The sequence below is a fragment of the Plecotus auritus genome (assembly GCF_963455305.1).
Source record: "Plecotus auritus genome assembly, chromosome: 6".
NCBI classification, from domain to species: Eukaryota; Metazoa; Chordata; class Mammalia; order Chiroptera; family Vespertilionidae; genus Plecotus; species Plecotus auritus.
The window spans coordinates 176,637,564-176,659,308 of record NC_137773.1 but is presented as its reverse complement, the minus strand read 5'-3'; the positions used below and the strand labels follow the sequence as shown (position 1 = coordinate 176,659,308).

The following is a 21,745-nucleotide window of genomic DNA, read 5'->3' as shown; positions in this document are numbered from 1 at the left end:
CATGCCCTTGACCGGAATCGAACCCGGGACCCTTCAGTCCACAGGCCGACGCTCTATCCACTGAGCCACACCGGTCAGGGCAACGCCTTTATGTTTCTTGCCTGTGCACGGGCTGGGACTTCTCACACGACACGGAACGGCAGTGGCGGCAGCAGAGGGAGACGAAGAACGTGGCTGACGTTTTGTTTCTCGGGAGGCGATTCTTTCCACGGGAGGAATCACATACCGGGGTTTTCAGTTTCGCAAAGACCTCCGGCTGCCAGGGTGGGTGTGGAGGCCAGACAGGCTGCGCAGAGAGCCGCGGAAGCGGACGTGGGGACCGTAGCCAGGGCTGTCCCTGGCTCTCTATCCCGAGGACCCAGCTTCTGGAAGTCCTCCACGCGCATCACAGGAGGGACGGGCTCCAGAAAGGGTAGGAGGGCAGCCTCCAGGGCGAGGGCAGCCGCGGCCCGGCCCCACGTGCTGCCCACGCGTGTTATTCCCCGAGAAAGTCGCCCTGCTTCCCACAGGCACGTTTGTCAGAAACGCCACGCGTGCTCTCCGGGAAACCGCGGGAAAGGGGACGCTCCTTGGTCCGTTTCCCTCCGGGTCGTTTCCACAGGCAGCTGTTCTTGCGTCATTATAACTGTGGGAACGGAGTGGGGGGCCCGATTATTGTTCACCCCATGTTGCATATGGCGTCCGTGGCTATGGGTTGTATCACATTGCAGGGGTAGCAACTCACATTGAATTGATTTGTCCCATGATGGCACCTGGGTCACTTCCAACATTGATGGACACTCTTGTATGGATGTCTGTGTGGGTGGCGCTTGCCCTCAACCCCTTTCCACAGAACTGATGTTTTGGGGGTTTCTGATACCCACTTGCCATGTACAGCGGGCTGGGGGCAACTGGCCCCCCCCCCACCCCGAGGATCACCACAAGAGGCAGTCTAGTCTGGCTTTCCTACCTGCTGTTCACTGTCAGTTACATGTCTCTTTGCATCTGATGGGCCAAAGAAGGCATCTCATTGCAGCTTCCGCCTGTCTTTTTTTTTTTTTTTTTAATATATTTTATTGATTTTTTACAGAGAGGAAGGGAGAGGGATAGAGAGTTAGAAACATCGATGAGAGAGAAACATCGATCAGCTGCCTCCTGCACACCTCCCACTGGGGATGTGCCCGCAACCAAGGTACATGCCCTTGACCGGAATCGAACCCGGGACCCTTGAGTCCGCAGGCCGACGCTCTATCCACTGAGCCACACCGGTTTCGGCCCGCCTGTCTTTGATGGTTAGAGAAGATGCTCATTTTCCCATTTGTCCCTCTCCTGGTTCTACGGCCCCTCCTGGGAGGGAGCAGATCCTATCCCGTGACTCACACGTGTAACTTTCCGAGTGGGCTCTCCCCGGGGTCCAGGGTCCACCTTTGTGTGTCCCATGCCCCTGCCAGCCAGTTTCTATGGCCACGTTCTTCCTCCTGAGGCTTTTTGTGGCCCCTTCTGCCCGGTGTTTAGTGCCACTTCCCCAGGCCCGACCCACGTCCTGACCTTAGGGGACCGCGGGCCCGTCACAGCAGCCTCTCCGCCTGCCCCGCAGATTCTCCCCTAACCCGTCAGCGGCTCTGCCCCCGGTCACCGCTCCTGGACCTGGCAAGCCTTTGGGAAGCATGCCTTGACCTCGACCGACAGGCCAACCTGCCCTCTACCGACGGCTAGGAATTCTGTCACCTGTCTTCACCCACCTGCCACCTCTCCCAAGGAAATCTCAGGCCACTGCGTCCTACCCGTCTCTGCTTCTCTCTGTGCCCTGGTGCCTGCGGCCTCCACCGAGAGGAGGTGTCTACCCCTGAGCCATGTTCCACCAGCCTCGTGCCCTGAGACCTTGCCTCCTCAGCCAAGCCTTCCTAGAGCTCTCGGTCCGCTTGGCCTCCCGCCTCGGACCGTCCATAGCATTTGTAGCCCACAGGTGCTCTCTGAGAGGTCTCTCAAGAAGCAGTGCCCTTCACGCATCCAACTTCTGGACAAGTTGAGAAATGAGATAAAAACCCAGATGGAGGCCAAAGCATCACCTTCTTCACTGATGAAGGCTTAGAGTGTGGGGGGGCGGGGGGGGCGGGGGGAGCAGATTAGAGTGAGGCCCAATGGGCCTGTGAACTGAGCCCAGAATTAGGCTGACCTCCGCCCACCCAGTTGCGCTTGCTCCAGGTGAGTGAAGCCTGGGGTATCATGGCGTGGACACCAGCACGTGGAAGAAGCATTAGGAGTGAGACACCCGCCCTCCTCCGCAGTCCAGGCCCAGAGACAAGTGCTGGATCCTGTCTGGAATTCTTCTTTTTTAAAAAAAATATATTTTATTGCTTTTTTACAGAGAGAAAGGGAGAGGGATAGAGAGTTAGAAATATCGATGAGAGAGAAACATCGATCAGCTGCCTCCTGCACACCTCCTACTGGGGATGCGCCTGCAACCAGAGTACATGCCCTTGACCGGAATCGAACCTGGGACCCATCAGTCCGCAGGCCGACGCTCTGTCCACTGAGCCACACCGGTTAGGGCTCCTTTTTTTTAAAAAAATATATTTTTATTGATTTCAGAGATGAAGGGAGAGGGAGATGGAGAGGGAGAGGGAGAAGGAGAGAGAGAGAGAAACATCACTGATGAGAGAGAATCCTGGATTGGCTGCCTCCTGCATGGCCCCTACAGGGGATGGAGCCCACAACCCGGGCCTGTGTCCTGACCGGAATTGGACCCTGACCTCCTGGTGTCTAGGTCGACACTCAGCCCCTGCGCCACGCCGGCCGGGCTGGAATGCTTACCTAGCCCTTCGGCGGGTTTTGTTGCTTCAACTCCACCGTGAGCTCCTCAAGGCCAAGGCATGCACAGCTTTCTTAAGCGCACAGAGCAGTCCGGTGGGTTCCTTGGCGAGCCCCTTCCCCTCCATGCAACCCAGTGAGTGTGAAGTTCTGTTCTGAGGGCCTCGTTTCTCTGCCCACACTGGCCTGAGCAGAAGGCGACTGTGGGAGCGAGCCGGGGGGAGCCACTGCCAGGCCATCGGGCCTCAGTCAGGGGGCGCGCGGCCCCTTTCCTGAGAGCAGATGTCTGTGGTGGCGCGGGGCAGGGGCACAGTCAGGCCCGGTGCCCGTGTTCGTGGAATGAGGAGCGAGTCAGACACGCGGCTGGGATGGCACCTGCATGCTTTGCTTCACTCGCACCCAGAGCCTCCTTTGGGCCTTTGCTCGGGTCACCCCGGCCCGGGGGGTAAGGAGCCCCGGGGTCGGAGCTGGTTATGGCTCTCCCAGGAGCCCGCGGGCTCATGCTGGGTTCCAGAGCTGTGGGCGCTCACACATCACTGCGCCGCGTAGTGTTAGAAAAAGATCTCTCTAAAAATAACCACCGAGGAATATTTAATTTGATAGCAAGACTGTGACTAATGCATGAAGCAGAGAGCGTCTGTGTGACAAGACACAGTGCAATACCGGGAGGGAGTCGTGGTGACCTTTACTCCAGCGCCAAGTGAAACAGGGCTGAGCCTCGGCAGCCGGGGACCCCTGGCTCTGGGCAAGCGGGCTGTGAGCGGGGGACGTGAGGGCCACGGAGGGGGACCGAGGGCGCAGGCAGTTCTCAGGGAGATCGCTCCGGGAAATCAATACCTCTTGGTGTTGACTAGAGAGAAGGGGCTGGTGCCGAGCCAAGAGCTGGCTGGTGAGAGGCGGACATGGGAGGCCAGACCAGCTGGATGGGGGGCCGAGGCAGCTCCCAGCCTGGTTCCCCAAATGCAAGGGGACCCAGCACTCCTGGGAGGCAAGCTGAGAGGCCGGGGAGGGGCGAGGTCCAGCGTGGAGTGAATGCTTACCCTGGGCTAGCCCTTGAGCGCTTCCCGGCATCGCCCGCCCGCCCGCCCAGGCATCCCTGATGGAGAAGCTGCTGTTGCCCCCAGGCCTCATGGAGAGAACCGCGGGCAGCATGGTTAAGCCACTTGCTTGGGGTCACCTCGCTGGGAAGTGTCCGGGTTTGGATGTGAACCCAGAGACCTCACGCGCAACGCTTACGTTGCTGGGTCACTTGAAAAAGGCCAAGGGCCTAGACTGACAGGTTGGGGTTGGGTTTCCGCAGGGGCCGCCTGGTAAGGAGTTCTCATGAAAAATCACCACGGCTCCTGGCATGACAGGGCTCCGGATCCAGATCACTTCCCGAGGGCTCCATCGTTCATGACTGCGTCTTGTACATTCTGATCCATCACCCTCAGTGCGGCCGGGGGGACAGCAGACTCGCCATCTCCTGGCGTGGCTCTTCCTCAGTGGTGACAGAGCGAGGACTGGTCCCCCTCCCCCGGGTCAGGGCCCTGCAGCGCCAAGGGCACACCCAGGTGCCTGAAAGGGTCTCTTTCCCATCCTCTTCTCCGTGTCCCTGAAGGAGGAGGAGCTCAGCCGCGGCCCCTGATCGAATCCAGGGCCAGTTGTTTCATGGGCAGGGCTGTGGGTGACAAGCAAGGCGTTGAGGTGGCAGGCGAAGTAGTGAGCTCAGACCCCCCGCCCCCAGGCTCCGGAGAGTTGGCTCTGGCGGGAGGGACGTGTTCTTCCCTCCGAGCCTGGGAGGTGGGGCTCCGCCTACACCCGGTGGAGCATCTTGAGACTCCTGGAAGGCCTGCCTCAAAGAGGAGGGGAAGCCGAGTGGTCCTGGGTGAGGAGTGATGAGGTGTTTGGAGAACTGGGGGATGGGCAAATATGCGGCCGAGCCAGGACTGCAGGGGATGGGCCTTTGCCTGGGTTGTCCCCCCAACAAGCCCAGGATCCCCTTGAGGGGCCTAGTCCTAGGGCCCATTCTTACATCTCTCACCTCTGCTCCTGACCCAAGGCCTGGCAACGGTTGCTGCCCCCATGTCATGGGTCCCAGAGAGTCCCAAGACACAACCCTGCCTCCCTCTAAAGCCACATCTCTTCCCACCGTCCACTTGCCTGCTCACTCGTCACATCCTGATCACACTGGCCTTTTCTTTTTTCTTTCTATATTTTTATTGATTTCAGAGAGGAAGGGAGAGGGGGGGGAAGAGAGAGAGAGAGAGAGAAAGAGAGAGAGAGAGAGAGAGAGAGAGAAACATCAATGATGAGAGAGACTCATTGATCAGCTGCTTCCTGCACGCCCCCTACTGGAGATAGAGCCCGAAACCCGGGCACATGCCCTTGACGGAATCGAACCCGGGACCCACAGGCCGACGTTCTATCCACTGAGCCAAACTGGCTAGGGCCACACTGGCCTTTTCATATCTCGGATACATCAAGCTCCCTCCTCATCAGACCTACCTCCCCACATACTGCTCCCTCCGCCCAGAGCACTTTCTCTCCTTCTGTACGTGGCTGATTCATCGGCGTCGTCGGGTTGCAGTTTAAACGCTGTTTCCTCCAAGAAGTCTTCCCGGACTTACCAAACTAGGTCAGGCCCCCGGGCGGGTGCTCACATCGTACACTGTGCTCTTCTGCCCTAGAACTTACGTCTTTAATTAGAGATTCCTCTGTGTGATAATTGGTTCAATGCCTCTTCCCCCCTCAGCTGGATGGCAAACTCCGTAACGGGGAAGGCCGTGAGCTCTTTCTGCCCTGGCCCATAGAGGTGCCCAGTAACCATGTGGTGAGTGACTGGTGGAGACTCCCCACACTTCCAGGTGAGAAGCATGCGGAGCGGTGGGAGCGGTCTCTGCTCCCTGTTCAGCTCCAGCCTCAGAGCGATTCAGAGACAGAGACAGAGACGGGGTGGGCTTCCTTTTGCATTTAACGCCAACGAATTGGGGAAGGCATGGCAATCGGTCGCTTCTCCCCCGAAGAGAAATTACCTCTGTCCTGCTTTGCAATCTCTGCGCTATTTTGGGCTGTTTTTCCTCTTTGGGGCCCATTTGTATGGGAGCAATAATTTCACCATTTGGCTACGCAGAGGCCCAATTAATATTATAAATATGGTCCCATAAAATGCACTCCTTGACATCAGAACGTTTGGTTGCTAATTACTCTCCAAGGTTTTTAATTTCGAATCCTCCTTGGTGACTCAGTGCAGAAATTCAAGGGCACCGTTATTTCCCTCACAGGGGAAGGAGCGCTAAGGGATGCCAAGTTTCTGTCGACGCGTCCTTCCTGCCAGGAGGATCTTGGATTTTGTTCTTTCTCCTCCCGTTTTCCTGGACAGACATAAACCACAAACCAACAAAGACTGTACTGGGACAAAGGTATGCATTTCGGGGGGCGGGGGGTGACTCATTCACGAATGTATTCCTTCAAGCAATGTTTACTGAGCACCTGCTCTGTGTCCGTTCCGGCGCGCTAGGCCCCGAGGATGCCACGGAGAATCCAGCCCAGCAGCGTCTCCAGGTGACCCAGAGTCCCGAGTGGGAGGGAGGAGGCGAAGAGGCTGACATATCCACGGTGTCGCTCCCTCGGGGGCCTGAGAGCACTGGCCCAACTGGAAGTGCCACGTCTGTTTCCAGAGGCTGAAATCAGGGAAGGTTTGGTCCTTTCTCATCCGAAAGGCCCTGGCTAACTGCGAGGAATTTGCATTTTAATATTTTGAATGGGTTGATAAAATAGGAGCAGATGGCTAAAGCTTGTCATTTTAGGGAAAATAGAGAAATATTGCACTGCTTAATCTGTCTCTTTTTCACACTCTTCACTATGCCCTCCCCACTGCAAAGAGCTTCAGATGCAACACAATTTAAAGCAAAAGGCTAATAATATCCTCTCCGGCACTGAGGTCTCTTCACCCGAAAGCACCCTCACGTTGCCGGCCATCTCTGGGTTCACTGACCCTGTTCGGCCTTTGTTCCGATGCTGCCTCCTGAGGGAGGGGCGAGGTCCAGCGTGGAGTGAATGCTTACCCTGGGCTAGCCCTCTTCTCTGCTTCCGGAGATTTCCTGGAAGTTGTTGCTTTGGGGGGACGTAAGGGGTGGCGGTGAAGTGAGACCAGCTTGGGTGTCTCTCTGTCATGAAGAAAACTAGCTCTGTGGCTGCTTTATGAACCAGGGCAGCCCCACTCCTAGGAACCCGGGGGGAGGAGCAGAGGTGGGTACCACCCGTCCCTAAGCCGCCCTCCATGTGCCCCTGGATTGCAGGTGGGCATCACCTCTAGCTGCAGGCAGCTCCTGCTCCGGAGAAGGCGGAACGCCCGCCACGGTCACCTGTACCCCACCTGACCCTGCCTCTATCCCCACTGCTCACCTGCACCCCACCTGGCCCTGCCTCCATCCCCACTGCTCACCTGCACCCCACCTGGCCCTGCCTCTATCCCCACTGCTCACCTGCACGCCACCTGGCCCTGCCTCTATCCCCACTGCTCACCTGCACCCCACCTGGCCCTGCCTCTAACCCCACTGCTCACCTGCACCCCACCTGGCCCTGCCACTATCCCCACTGCTCACCTGCACCCCACCTGGCCCTGCCTCTATCCCCACTGCTCACCTGCACCCCACCTGGCCCTGCCACTATCCCCACTGCTCACCTGCACCCCACCTGGCCCTGCCTCTATCCCCACTGCTCACCTGCACCCCACCTGGCCCTGCCACTATCCCCACTGCTCACCTGCACCCCACCTGGCCCTGCCTCTATCCCCACTGTTCACCTGCACCCCACCTGGCCCTGCCTCTATCCCCACTGCTCACCTGCACCCCACCTGGCCCTGCCTCTATCCCCACTGCTCACCTGCACCCCACCTGGCCCTGCCTCTATCCCCACTGTTCACCTGCACCCCACCTGGCCCTGCCTCTATCCCCACTGGGTTGCTCTGAGTTTCCCCCGCCATCCTGCTTGGACAGAGCATCGGAGATCAGCTGCTGGGGGAGGGAAGTTGCGTGTTGCTCTGGCACTGAGACCAGAAACTCCTGGGAGAATGAGCAGCCCGCACCGCTTGCCGACTGCTTGCTGACTTCAGTAGCAAGAGCCTCCAGGATGCTTCTGAGTAAACAACATCTCTGTGGCCACACGTTGTTTTATGAGCTGAGTCATCAGACTGGCTGGCTCCTTGAAGGCCCCTGATTCTCCAGGCAGCAGTGAGCGAGGGGAGCAGAGCATGGTAGCCGCCGAGCTTTGCAGAGCGCCAGGCTCATTCGCCAAAGGTGATGGGGGGGGGGGGGGGAAGGTGCATCATTATGGAGTCTGCGTATGTTAAAAACACTGTTGATTAACTTAAGTTCCACTTAACAGAAATAGATGCTGCTGTCTGCATTATGTATGTACCAAATCTGTTTGATTATGGGCGATTATGAATTACCACCAATCCTAAAGAATTTCCTGCTGAAAACTGGGTTCCTTTCCCATCCATCAAGTTGCCGTTTATCATCAGAGGTAATGAGTTCGTCCCCAAAGTCACAGTGACATGTTAAGTCGAACCGCAAACTTCCTTGCTTCTTGGCTAAATTTGCTCGTCTTTTACATGGCTACTCCACAGGGTGTCTCGATGGACTTTTCATTAAAGCCAAGATGCCCATATCCAGGGAATTTACCCTAATGAACTCAAGTTTCTGCATTTGGAGATTGGCGACCGGCTGAAGCAACAACCTGTTTCATGGTGTTCTCAGGAAACACACGGGCAGGTCACTCGCCCCTGAGCATAGAGGTCGGAGTTGGGTGCCTGTTAGGTGGCAGGCACTCTGCCCGTCTCTGTGTGAGGTAAAACCACAGGAAGAGCAATGGTTGCCCCTGAAGGAGGAAGTAGATGCTTGTCAATGTGCAAGTGGACACACTGATCTCTCGGAGGAGGGGGGGGGGGGCGTGAGGAAGGGCTGCGGGAAAGGCCTCATGGAGAGCAGCACCCGTCCCGCCCGCGGCAGCTGGGGAAGGAGGATCTATGTGTGAAGACAGGAGAGTGCGTGGGCCGAGGGGTACTGCACGCAAAGGCCCAGCCAGAGCCAGGGACTAGCAAACTCCAGTTTGTGTCTGGAGTTGGGAGGGCCCTGGGGGCTTCTGAGGGAGCAGTTTCTGGGAGGTGACAGGGTCAGAAAGCAGAACTTCGAGGACTGAGAGTCAAAGGAATTGCCTCGAAACCAAAGGATCTGGAGTGGGATTCTCCTTCGCAGACAGACCAAGAGGCGCAAGAGAGAGGGAATGGGGGGTGAGGGTACCCACAGGGCAGATGGTCCCTGGACCACAGGAGCCTGTGGAGCAGAACAGAGTAAAAAATGGGGGACAGGGAGCAACAACGGTGCAGTGGGTTCCTGGGGATCCTGACGAGGAGCAGACGGCGAACCTGGGTGGGTGATGGTGAGAACAGAAAGAAGTGTGGGTGGGAGGGAGGGGAGGACAGGGCGCCGGGGTCCTGATGTTCAGAGGCAAGCTGGAGGTCAGCTCTCCTGCCGGGAGGGGTGTGTACGTGTGGGGAGAGCCGACCCCCCCCCCCCCCGCCCCCGAGAGCCTGAGGAAGGGCTCGGAGCAGATGCTGAGGGCACAGGAGCAGTGGACTGCCCCGCTGCAGGTGGGTTCTCCAGAACACGTGCTCTGTCCTTTTCCTCCCACTCAAGAAAACAGCCTAAATTTAGCGCAAACAGCAAGACCGCGGGAGCCTGGGTCTGATTGGATGCCCTCTGGTTGTGGTGCGCAGTCCTGGACCGGGGCTGTCTGCGTCTGGGGAACCTGCCGTCTGAGATGGGTTCAGACGGGGAACGAGAGGGGAAACTTTGGGAAAAGCCGTCTTTCGGCGCTGAGACTGTCCCCACATATATCCGCTGATGGAGTGAAACCAGAGGATGAAATGAGAGCTTGAAGGTTGTCAGAAGGTTGTGTAACGTGGCCCCACGTGCTGGATAGCTCCCTGGAGAAAGATCTGTGGGGCTGTGGCTTCATCGCACGGTAGACATTCCATGGTAGTCATGGGGCAGGGGTCTGTCACTCTGGAACAGTTAGCGACATAAGTAAGGCCATCTCTAATGTTCTCGGGCCAACAAAGCGGCTAGCTATTGAGAAACTCAATTATCCACAGGACGTTTTCGGGGGGGGGGGGCAGGAGTGGGCAGCCTTCATTGGTGGGAGGAGGAGCCTATAGGAACTTGGAGCTGGTGGCAATACAGTAGTCCTCCCTTATCCACGGTTTCATGTTCCACAGTTTCAGTTGCCTGTCTTCAACTTGAAGTATGAAAATATTGAGTGGAAAATTCCAGAAAAACACAATCCATCCATTTTACATTGCATGCCCTTCTGAGGAGCACGATGAAATTCCACCCGGGACGTGAGTCATCCCTGTGTCCAGTGTGTTCGTGCCGTAGACACGCCCCACCCATTAGTGACTTAGTGGCTGTCTCGGTTATCAGATCAACTGTCACTGTATCGCATGCAGTGCTTCCTTAACAATGGCCCCAAAGTGCAAAAGTAGTGATGCTGGCAAATTTGGGTATGCCAAAGAGAAGCTGTCCAGTCCTTCCTTTAAGCGAAAAGCTATGCACATATAGGAAAAAACATAGGGTTTGATACTACCTAAAGTTCCAGGCATCTACGGGGGGTCTTGGAATGCAACCCCTCATGACTAATGGGAATTATGGGGGACCGCTGGAATCCAGCTGAGCACAGTCAGGCCTGGAGGAGTAAGCCAATCCTAAGTGACACTGGGCAGGAAGACTCAACAAGACTTGTCAATGACCAAGATATTCTTGTACTCCTCTTGCTTCCTACTCAACAAGCACGTACCTGTCAGGTGCTAGTCTGGGTGCTGAGGGACCAGAAAGGTGGCTTTCCCCGGGCGCTTGCCTTTTGGGAGAAAGAAGACACAAAGGCACGCAGCTGGAATCCCAGGACCGGAAGGACCCAGTCTGGCCGCAGGGTCCATCAGGGAAGGTTTCCTGGAGGTGAGGCACCCAGCTGGGCTGTGAAGAGTGGGGTGTCTAAGAGAGATAGGGAAGCGCCACCAGGGTTTGCACTGGGGATGGATGGATGGGTGGGTGGGTGGATGGATGGATGGATGGATGGGTGGGTGGATGGATGGGTGGGTGGGTGGATGGATGGATGGATGGATGGATGGGTGGATGGATGGATGGATGGGTGGATGAATTGATGGATGGATGGGTGGATGGATGGATGTGTGGATGGATGGATGGGTGGGTGGGTGGGTGGATGGATGGGTGGATGGGTGGGTGGATGGATGGATGGGTGGATGGGTGGGTGGATGGATGGATGGGTGGATGGATGGGTGGATGAATTGATGGATGGATGGGTGGATGGATGTGTGGATGGATGGATGGGTGGGTGGGTGGGTGGATGGGTGGGTGGGTGGGTGGATGGATGGATGGGTGGATGAATTGATGGATGGATGGGTGGATGGATGGATGGGTGGATGGGTGGGTGGGTGGGTGGATGGGTGGGTGGGTGGGTGGATGGATGGATGGGTGGATGAATTGATGGATGGATGGGTGGATGGATGGATGGGTGGGTGGGTGGATGGATGGGTGGATGGGTGGGTGGGTGGGTAGATGGATGGATGGGTGGGTGGATGAATTGATGGATGGATGGGTGGATGGATGGATGGGTGGGTGGGTGGATGGATGGGTGGATGGGTGGGTGGGTGGGTAGATGGATGGATGGGTGGGTGGATGAATTGATGGATGGATGGGTGGATGGATGGATGGGTGGGTGGGTGGATGGATGGGTGGATGGATGGATGTGTGGATGGGTGGATAGATGGATGGATGGATGGGTGGGTGGGTGGATGGATGTGTGGATGGAGGGGTGGATGGGTGGGTGGGTGGATGGATGGATGGAAGGATGGAAGGCTGGGTGGATGGATCTGCTGGTATGCGGGTTGGGAACACCATGTAGCCCAGGCATCGTTGGAAGGGAAAAGCCCTGCAGTTGTCAGACTAGCCTGGTCTGTGATGAGTGGTGGCCTAGTGTCCGGAGGTGCTATTGGTCAGCATGAGAACAACAGGTTCTTAGGGGACAGAAAAGAGGAAAGTCCTGGGAACCGACGCAGGAAGGCAGAGACCTAGGAGCAGCAGAGGCGGAGCCCAGGGCAGGAACCCCTGATCCAAGGAGGAAGCACTTCCGACCGTGATTGTTGTCCCCAAACATTTACCACGCAGCCAACTCAGCGAACCACGGGCCTCGAAGGCTTCGGGCCTCCGCGAGCATGTCCCACCTGGTTCTCCCGTGGCCACGCCACCCCCCGGGGCCTTTCTGGGGATGGTGCTGGGGCAACGCGGTGGGAGACCCTGGACGGATCTGGAAACGGTATCCTCTTCCGATGGGCTCTCCCCTCTCCGGCCAGGGGGCCCGCGGCGACCTCGACGTGCCCGGCAGGAGGCAGTGGACGCGGCAGCCGGGGTCCTGGGTGCGCCAAGAGCCCGTCCCGACCTCCGCCGGGCGGGCTGAGAGCCTCTCGCGGACTTCCCTGGGCGCGGCGGGGGGCTCTCGCGCGGCTCGGGCGGCGCGAGCTCAGGCAGCGCGAGCCCCCGCGCGGGAGCGGCGCATGCGCGGGAGCCGAGCCCGCCGAGGCGAGCCGACCAGACCCGCGGCGGCGCCGGAGCCGGAGCCGGGCAGCGCGGCGGTGAGGGGCCGAGCGGCGGCGCGGGAGCGGAGGTGGCGGACAGGTGGCGAGCCCTCGCCCACACCGCCGGGGACCACTCGGTCGCCCGCGGAGCCTCGCGGCGCGGACGTGGCGGCGGCGGCAGCCTCCCGGGCGGCCTGTGAGCGATGCGCCACCCGCTGCCCCGCGCCGCCTGACCGCCCCCGCCTCGGCTCGCGGTGCGCCACAGCCGGGCCCGCGGCCGTCCCCGCCGCGCTGTCGCCCGGCCGCCGCGCCCGCGGGGCCGCGCCCGGCCCGGCCATGTGGACCCCCACGGAGGAGGAGAAATACGGCGTAGGTAGGTGAGGCTCGGCCTGGCGGCGGGGGTCGGGGGGCGCGCCCGTGCTCTCGGCCCCGCCGGCCCCGCCTCGGCTCGCGCCCGCGCGCCCCCGGCCCTGCCCGCAGGCTGCGCGGCCTGGGCGCGGGGGCGGCGCGGGCGCGGGGCGCGAGGCGCGAGGCGCGGGGGTGGGATCGGGTCCCGAGCGCGGGGAGGGCGGCAGGGGGCGCTGGCGGTGCGGCCGCGGCAGGTGCGGCCGGCGGGCGGGGGGCGGGCAGGGCCGGCGGCCGCCCAGGTTTCTGGTGCGGGGCACCCGGCAGTTTTACCCGCGAAGCCAGGTTCTGGAAATGGGGTCTCTCCGCTCCCGAACCTCAGTGTGAACGAGTTTCCGCACCGAGGGCGGGGAGCCCAGTGCTTGTGGACCGGAACGTTACACAACGAAGGGTGAAATACACTGACATCATTTTCCCAATTCACAGTTCTGCAGACATTTGACTTCCGATGTTCGGCCCGTTTTAATTTGTTTTGCCGTCAGTGTTACAAATACTACCGTGAGTGGGAGGCGATTTGGGAGATTCTGGGCGTTAAGTGCGGGGTGCACCGTAGTCCCGGCTTTGTTCAACCTGCTTTCAGAGGAGACCGTCATTCCTCTTAGAACCCCCGTTTTAATCCGTTACAAGTGTTCCATTCCAGGGGTTAAACACTCCTTACAACGTGTAATTGAAAAGAGTATTAAATGATTTAAGGGATTGAACGTCACCTTTACTTTTTATAACGTTAGGGTTCTGTGGCAATTACGTGAGGAGTGCAGGTCACATTGCATTCTTGTAAGTCACCTGTCATCTCCATCAGTTCGAAACAGATTTAAAATGCCGAGTGTACAGTCCCCCCCCTCCCCCCCGCTCCCCTAAGCTGTAATGGAAAAGTATAGATGGGTAATCTGGCTAAACATAGATTTTTGTTTCCCATTTTTTTACTGCAGCTAAATCAAGATTTAGTTCACAGTTCAGTACAAAATCACTTTTTAAACTGGCAGTGGTAGCAGACGTTTAGGAATACCATCAGGCAAGTTATGTGCGAACTGAATTTATTTAAATTTAAGGGCTTGCAGTGCGATCTGTGCTGGTGGCAGATCTTGTTTTGGAAAGGTAACTTTCTGAAGTTGGAATCAGCTCAGCTCTGTTGGCATGATGGCATGCGCTGGGAGGGAGGTGAGGACAGGAGCCCTAGCGCTGGAGTCTGCTAGCCGGACTTGGGCAGTGATGCCAAGGGGCGGGATTCACCTCGGGGGACATTTTACCCCTTCTCTTCGAGCTCCCCCTAAAGACGACATGGATTCTGTGAAGGGAAGAGTGGGTGGCCTGTCTTCTCTATAACTTGCACTCAGAACTCCCTATCTGGAATAATGAATAATTGACGTGAAAGTGGTCAACTGTCCAGTGGTACCCCATTTCTTTCCTTTTGGGGAGGTGGTACCCCATTTCTTTCCTTTTGGGGAGGAATCCTAGGGTAGTGGAGTTTGCAGAGTTGTGAGTCTTGGCTTCTTTCTTTACTGGTGTTGTGGGCAAGTTATTGAACATCATTTTCTTTTGAAAAAATATTTTTATCCATTTCAGAGAGGAAAGGAGAAGGGGGAGAGAGAGAGAGAGAAACATCAATGATGAGAGGGAATCATTCATTGGCTGCCTCCTGCACGCCCCCTACTGGGGATCGAGCCTGCAACCTGGGCATGTGCCCTGACCAGGAATCGAACCAGTGACCTCTTGGTTCCTGGGTGGACGCTCAACCCCTGAGCTACACCGACTGGGCCATCATTTTCTTACTGTGTACCTTGGGGATAATATTTACCTCCATGGTTTTGAAAATCAATTGAGAGCCTACCAAGTGCTTAATAAACGTTAATTTCTTATTTCCCCTTAGCACTTAGAGGAATAACAGCACGAGCTAGCTCTTAGCTCAGGTGTGTGAGTTCTGAGAAGGAGGCAGTGCAAGGCAATCACGACAGGCACATGTGAATCTCAGCGCGCTAGGATTTAGTATGTGATTTACTCAGGAAGACGGAATGAAACTCTTGATTTCCTAGGACTGTGGATTTAGCTTTAGAAAAATGGTTATTTCCTGTGGAGGGGCACAGCATGGGCACAGGGAAGGACTTAAATGCTTGTTAGATGAGAGAGAGTTATTCTGAAGATGTGAGCAGCTGGGGGTTAGTATAATTTAGCTGCCTTTTCTGCCAAACAAGGCAACTCTCTTCTTCTCTCATTGCTTTCTTCTTCTGTCCCTTCCTTAGTTATGGCCTGAAAGTTATTGTATAAATTGTCCAAAACTCAGGGTACATCCCCGCCCCCCCCATAAGCATGCTAGGGCTATACTCCTAGGCCTGTTCATAAAATCCAGGTCAATTTATAATGTAGCTTAAATATTGTACATAAAAGAAGAAAAATAGTCAATTAGAAGTGGTGTGTTAGCTGCATTATTTCTTTAATTACTAACTTGAAAATCTAATCATTATTTTTTCTGTGAGAAAATGTTTTTAGTTTTAGCTTTGATTTTTTGTTGTTATTATTTACTCTCACCCGAGGATATTTTTCCATTGATTTTCAGAGAGAGTGGAAAGGAGGGGGAGAGACAGAGAAACATCGATGTGAGAGAGAGACATTGATTGGTTGCCTCCCGAACTCGCCCCAACCAGGGCCGGGAATTGAGCCTGCAGTGGAAGTCCGTGCCCTTGGACAGAATCGAACTCAGGACCCTTCATTCCACGGGCAGACACACTATCCACTGAGCCAAACCAGCTAGGGCTCAGCTTTGATTTTTGTGACCAGCTTGGAGCACAGATTTCTGTCTGCTTGCTAACGCATTACCCTTACAGCAAGGGGGGAAACTTTGTATTTGTACGTCCCACCGATGGGAGGAATTGCTCAGATGTTGGTGAGGGAAGGAGCCCTTGTTGCAGCCGTGCGAAGGCGTTTTTCCCACGGCACTGGGAAGATTTGATTTGGTAAGATTTCTGAGATCCTGTAGTAACATTTTACTGCCTTTTAATTTTTAAAAATAATTTAGAGATTATGTACAGCTTATAACATTTTAAAATTAGTTGATTTATTAACTTTGGACAAGGTGATATCTGAGCTTCCCTTTCAATTAAATTTTCTGTGGTTGACTTTAGAGGGAGGGAAGGAACCTGCCCTTTTTGGAGGATCAGAAAAGTCGGTAGCCAGTGTGCCCCGGGTTCTCACTGAGGTCGAGCCATGCAGATGCCTGGTGCCGTGCTGATGTTATCTCCTCCTTCGGAAGAAACTGCCTCCCGGAGGCTGCTAGTCCTTTATTGTCCTTCAACAGTTGACTCTTCCCCTTACGCTTCTTCTTGCCAACGGCAATATTTTGTGGTGTTTTTGACTCTCATGCTGTTCTTTTCTAGCATGACGAGAGGCTGTTCTTTCCGGAGCCCTTTGTTCCATATTCTGAGTCCTTCTGTCTCGTTCCCTGATGGAGATGGTCTGCTCTCCTTCTGTGGCCTCGGATGCTTGGGAAGCCTCGCGTCCAGCCCTGCTTTATTTCAGCTTTCCGAGAAGCTTCTTGCTCTCAAGTGCATTAGGTGAGAAGAATCCAGCTATTTTTGTGAAACACCTGTCTTTTCCTATAGTGATTGCATCCATTCTACCAAATATGGAAACCAAACCCCAAGAAATACTTTTCCTGTCCTATAACCGCGGCAGCGAACACCGACAGAGAACGGTGTTTGTCGTTAAACTCCGGAAGGGGACTGGCAGTACAGGTTTGAATACGTACACGTTCGTTAGGGGTCTTAGCAGTGGGAACGGCTTCAGAAAGTCATCTTTTTCTGCTCCATGAGGCAAATTTTTAAATAATTCAGGGCATTTGTTGCTTATTCTTTCCTAATCCCCACTTAGTAGACCTTGAAAATTTCTTCTTATTACCAACCAGAATACCTTATATTTTAGTTTTGTAATGTCACATTTGTTTTTTTCTAATTTAAAAAGTAATGCATATTTTCTTTTACCTGATTTCCTTTTGCTTTATTTTCTCCAGATAGAGGGAACCCTCCCCCCATGTGGTTTTGTTTTATTTATTTATTTATTTATTTATTTAAAAAGCTTTGAGTCTTTACAAGAAATTCAACTTTTGAAGTGTCTGTGGGAACTGAAAGAACCAGTGTTTACAAAATGTCACTAAATCTGTGGTAAAGGGGCTCCAGCTCGGTGAAATACGGCGGAGGGCTCTTTAGCTGCTTGCTCCGTTAGGATCCCAGCCTCGGAAGCCTCTGAAAGGGCCCCATACCTCTCAGAGGGAAAGGCATCCGCTAGGAGAAGAGAACTGTCATACCCAAGACTGAATTCTGTTCGAAAAGCAAGGATGTGCTTGATGTGCTGTGATTCAGTGTTTACAGGGACTTCCACAACATGATTCTCCTGAGCCTTACACCATAATGTCACCCGCCCCTCTTTTTAAACAGACGAGAGAGAAACTTGAGCAGAAAGAAGTTCAGTGGCCGTGATCTGAGATACTTAAGCAAGTCCAGAGTTGAGATTTGAACTTTGGACTTTGGGATTCTGAGCCAGTTTCTTTCTTTTTTTTTTTTAAATATATTTTATTGATTTTTTACAGAGAGAAAGGAAGAGGGAGAGAGAGTTAGAAACATCGATGAGAGAGAAACATTGATCAGCTGCCTCCTGCACACCTCCTACTGGGGATGTGCCCGCAACCAAGGTACATGCCCTTGACCAGAATCGAACCCGGGACCCCTCAGTCCGCAGGCTGACGCTCTATCCACTGAGCCAAACCGGTTTTGGCCTGAGCCAGTTTCTTTTATTGCATGGTGTTGCCTTTGAAAGGAATTTTTTAGTATTGCATCTCGGTGAAAGATAAAGGATTTTTTACAGACTTTTCAGTAAGTTGGATAGTTATATCTAAGGAATTTTATTTCTATATTAAACTTTTTAAAGACTGTATAGTATTTAGTATTCTGTTTTTGAATGGAATGATTTACATTGATAGTGAGTACAGATTCAGGGCATGACATGTCAGAAGGGTTTTTTTTTTAAACAGCTCTGAGGAATATGTTGGGTACTATTGCCCTCTTTTAAAGACATTGTTAGTAGGCACATTTATTGAGTGCCTTCCCAAACAAAGAGGTCTTTGTTTTGATCTGTCATCCCATAAAGCAAACAGGAAATGATCAACTGGAAATTATCAACATTTTTAATAGAAAAGGCAGTATGCAGCAATATTCTATAGACTATTCAAATGTACAGTTCATTTTATCATGCATTCTTTTAAGAGACTGTGCTTTAGAAACATTAAATTGTAAACATGAGACCATTTTCTCTCTAGCATTTTTAGACCCATTCTGAAGTATGACGGTCTCAAAAGAATGGTCATTGAGGTTGAAAGTACTTTATACTCATACCATATTTTTACATTGGTGCTGAATTTTAATTTTTAATAGTTTGTATTTTGAATTTTTTTGAATTCTTGTGTCTTTATTCTTGATTATAAAGAAATTTCATTCGATCTGAAATTACTCCCAATGTGTAAGAGTTATTGGATATGCTATATTAGGGCTTTAATTCCAATGTTATGCTTTTCCTGTAATAAAAAAACATGTTTATGATTATGCTCTCAAGACTCTTACATAACCCCTCTTGACATATTTTGTGTGGAAAAGCAAGATTTTTTTTTCCACATAGAGGCTCTGGGAACTTAAAAATTTCATAAAATGCATTACCAAATTATTTTAGCTGTGGCCCAGGTACTTGCAGTTCATTTGCTGCATCGCAGTTAGTATACTCCAGTAAAGGCAACTACTGGGTGGGGAAATGCCGTCCAGGAGTGTTCTGTTTTCTTATGTACAATGGAATATACTGCCAACCTCCTGCTTACATCTGTTTCTTTCCTCAAAATTAACTCATGAGATCTTAGCGATTGATGAGTGAGAACCAAAATTGATGGAAGAATTAGTGTACGATAAATGCAGGGCTTTATATTGTAGACTGAGTATCATCCTTCAAACACATGTGCATGTGGCCTTTATTCACATACATGTAGTCACAGCGCCCTCACCACTTTTTGGGACAGTCAATTTTATGGTTAGAGAGCTGTGATTAGAACATTCTTCCTTATTGAATAGAAGAGATTCCCTGTCATTTCTTCAAAGTTTGTGTTCTGTTCCCACGTATAAATTATTTGCTTAAATAGCCCTTTAGTAATTCATGAAATTTTAGAATTGGGCATCTTCGAGGTGAGGATAAGGCTCCAGAACGAAGTGAGGCTAGTTGACATAGCTACGTTCATCAGGTGTTTCCAGTGCACTGCACTTCCATGTTACAGCTCAGAGGGCCTCCTCCGCCTCATCCGCTAACCTGCCTGTACTTTCCTCTTCAGCCAAACTGCACTTGCCCTCCGTCTTGACTTAATTATACCAGTGCTGCCGTGTGCCAGGACATTTGCCATCTCTTAAAAACCTCCTGTTATTTGTTGCATTATGTCTTTATTCATATTATTCCTTCTACATGGGGTGCTTTTCCCTGTCTTCATGTCTCAGATTGTTTTCTATCTGTAAAGGCTCCCTTCATGTAACGTTATTTTTGTAAATCTTTTTCTAGACCCTTGATCATACCCCTCTCTTTCTCCAACCAGAGAGATTTTATACTTCTACTAGAGGCCTGGTGCATGAATTCATGCACTGTTGGGGTCCTGCCAGCCCACCCTGGGGCAATTGGGCTGGGCTGGCGTGGGGGAGGGGACGCGAGAGGTTGACCGGCCGGCCCCGCCCCGTGGTCGAACTCTTGGTCGAGGGCACAGTTTGCATATTAGTCTTTTATTATATAAGATAGGATATTCTATGATACTTTGTACCTAACAGTGGTATATTTAATCCTGTTTCATTAGATTAATGTCTTTCCAACTTTTGTCTGATCTACAATAAGAAATACATTTAAGCCGAAACCGGTTTGGCTCAGTGGAGAGAGCGTTGGCCTGTGGACTGAGGGGTCCCGGGTTCGATTCCGGTCAAGGGCATGTACCTTGGTTGCGGGCACATCCCCAGTGGGGGGTGTGCAGGAGGCAGCTGATAGATGTTTCTCTCTCATCGATGTTTCTGGCTCTCTGTCCCTCTCCCTTCCTCTCTGTGGAATATCAATAAAATATATTTAAAAAAAAAGAAATACATTTAAGATGATCTCTATGTGTGTATGTATATATAGACATACATCTACATATGTGGAAAAGTACTTACTGTATATTTTGTACAGTATACTCTGATATTTTCTGTTCATTTCTATTTCATTAAAAATATTGGTGGCAACTCAGTTGATTTTATGGTTAAAAAACAACACTGCTTTAGAACTATGAATTATGTTATATTTATATTTGTATTATTGACAGACACAGCTCAATACCCGGGATGTAGAAGGTTTTATACACATATTTGTAGCATTGAATTGGACATTTTTTGTTAATGTGGCATAAAGCCTGGTTTTGGTGACTTTTGAGGTTGCTATTTCACACTAATTACTTATATTGAATTCATAGCAACTAAACTCTTATGTTTTATTTCATATGAACTGAAGTTAAGCTAGATCTCCTCTATCCTGAACTTACACAACCGCTAATAAGCATAAATATGATAAGCATAAATAATTTGTTTCATTTAAAAAAGATATTACATTTATTTCCGTTACATTTCATTGAGGTGAGTATATTTGGCTTGCTCTGTTGGTCCTAAATTGGGGGAGGGGCTAGATGTGGTTGGCTCATCAGTATAACCTCTCAAGTCTTTTTGAACTTGAATTTGTGATCCTGCAAAGCACTGTTTTCTTTGAACCTTCACGTAATTCACAAACCTGTCTTTTTCAAGTGGCTGATAAAAATGTTGAACAGAATCTGAAGAAATTTTATTATCTAGAGGAAAGTGTCCAGTTTATAAACAAGTAGATTTTGCTTTGAATGCAACTTATCTGGGTAACTATCGAACATTTCCTGACAGTGGATCTGGGCTACCTTGGTGAACCTGATAGTGTTTGGGGTTAGGATGGGCTCCTTGACAGACCATGATCTATAGCCAAGGAGGAAAGATGCTTCTAGGAGGTCTGTGTGGCCTTACTTTTAAGTGTGGGAGCAAACATGGAAAAGATGTTAAGTCCATTTGCATTTGCATGTATAGGAGGAGGGTGGCACCAAACTTTTGAGTTTTTTTTCTGACATTTCTCCACATTCCCTACACTGTAGGTATGCTGGACAACTCACCCCTTTCCAGACAGGCCCAGAACTTTCCTACCTCTGTTGCTTTGCAATGACAGGAATGCAATGACTGCCTTTCTGTGCCCGGAGAGTGCCCCCTTACAGAGTTCACATGCCATGCCTTTGATGCCTTCCCCAGCTCTGCCCTGTGTTAATAAGCTCTGCTTCTTGCACCTGCAGCAGTTGGACCAACTTCCAGTGTGGCACTTACCCGTTCAGAGCATGCTTAATTGCATCTCTTTGCCTCAGGGGATGGAGCGTCCCAGGATAAGGAACTTGGTCCTCACGTTTGTAACTCCAGGACTGTCACATAGTGAGCGATCAATAAACGCTTAATGAGGAGTGCAGCCCAGTGAAGAGTTTTATTTGGCTTTGTTAACCCTGATAGTATTCTAAAAGGCAGGCGGTAAATCTAATGTTTGGTGCTTAGAAATTTGTGACGTAATGAGTAGACGTTTTCCCCCTTGGTTTTTCTCTTTCTTGAGCTTGTTAGGGAGGTTTATTGCTGAGTTCAGATGACTGATTTTGGGTGGGAGCCTTAGGAGTCCAATATGAATCCATTTCACCTGGAATTCCACAGTTATCACAACAGTGATTCAGAAATCTTGCAGCAGATAATAGGGATGCAATTTGAACTTACCCGACAGTTCCTCTTTCATTTGACATCTTTGGGGAAGCTGTGTTTTGGTTGAGTGACTTTTCCAGAG

The 21,745-nt window shown here is 52.3% G+C and overlaps 1 protein-coding gene across 7 annotated transcripts in view; it reads left to right on the top strand.

Moving 5' to 3' along the window:
• The first annotated feature begins 12,412 nt into the window (after positions 1 to 12,412).
• Positions 12,413 to 21,745, top strand: part of DOCK3 (dedicator of cytokinesis 3) — a 194,701-nt gene continuing 185,368 nt past the window's right edge. For 5 of the 7 annotated variants that reach the window (XM_080671834.1, XM_080671832.1, XM_080671835.1 and 2 more), the window contains exon 1: positions 12,621 to 12,797. In XM_080671834.1, the coding sequence (XP_080527960.1) occupies positions 12,761 to 12,797 (37 nt within the window). In that variant the 5' untranslated portion in view covers positions 12,621 to 12,760. Of the gene's footprint in view, positions 12,798 to 21,745 lie in introns of all 7 variants that reach the window. The other 2 variants (XM_080671830.1, XM_080671836.1) reach the window with 2 other exon arrangements.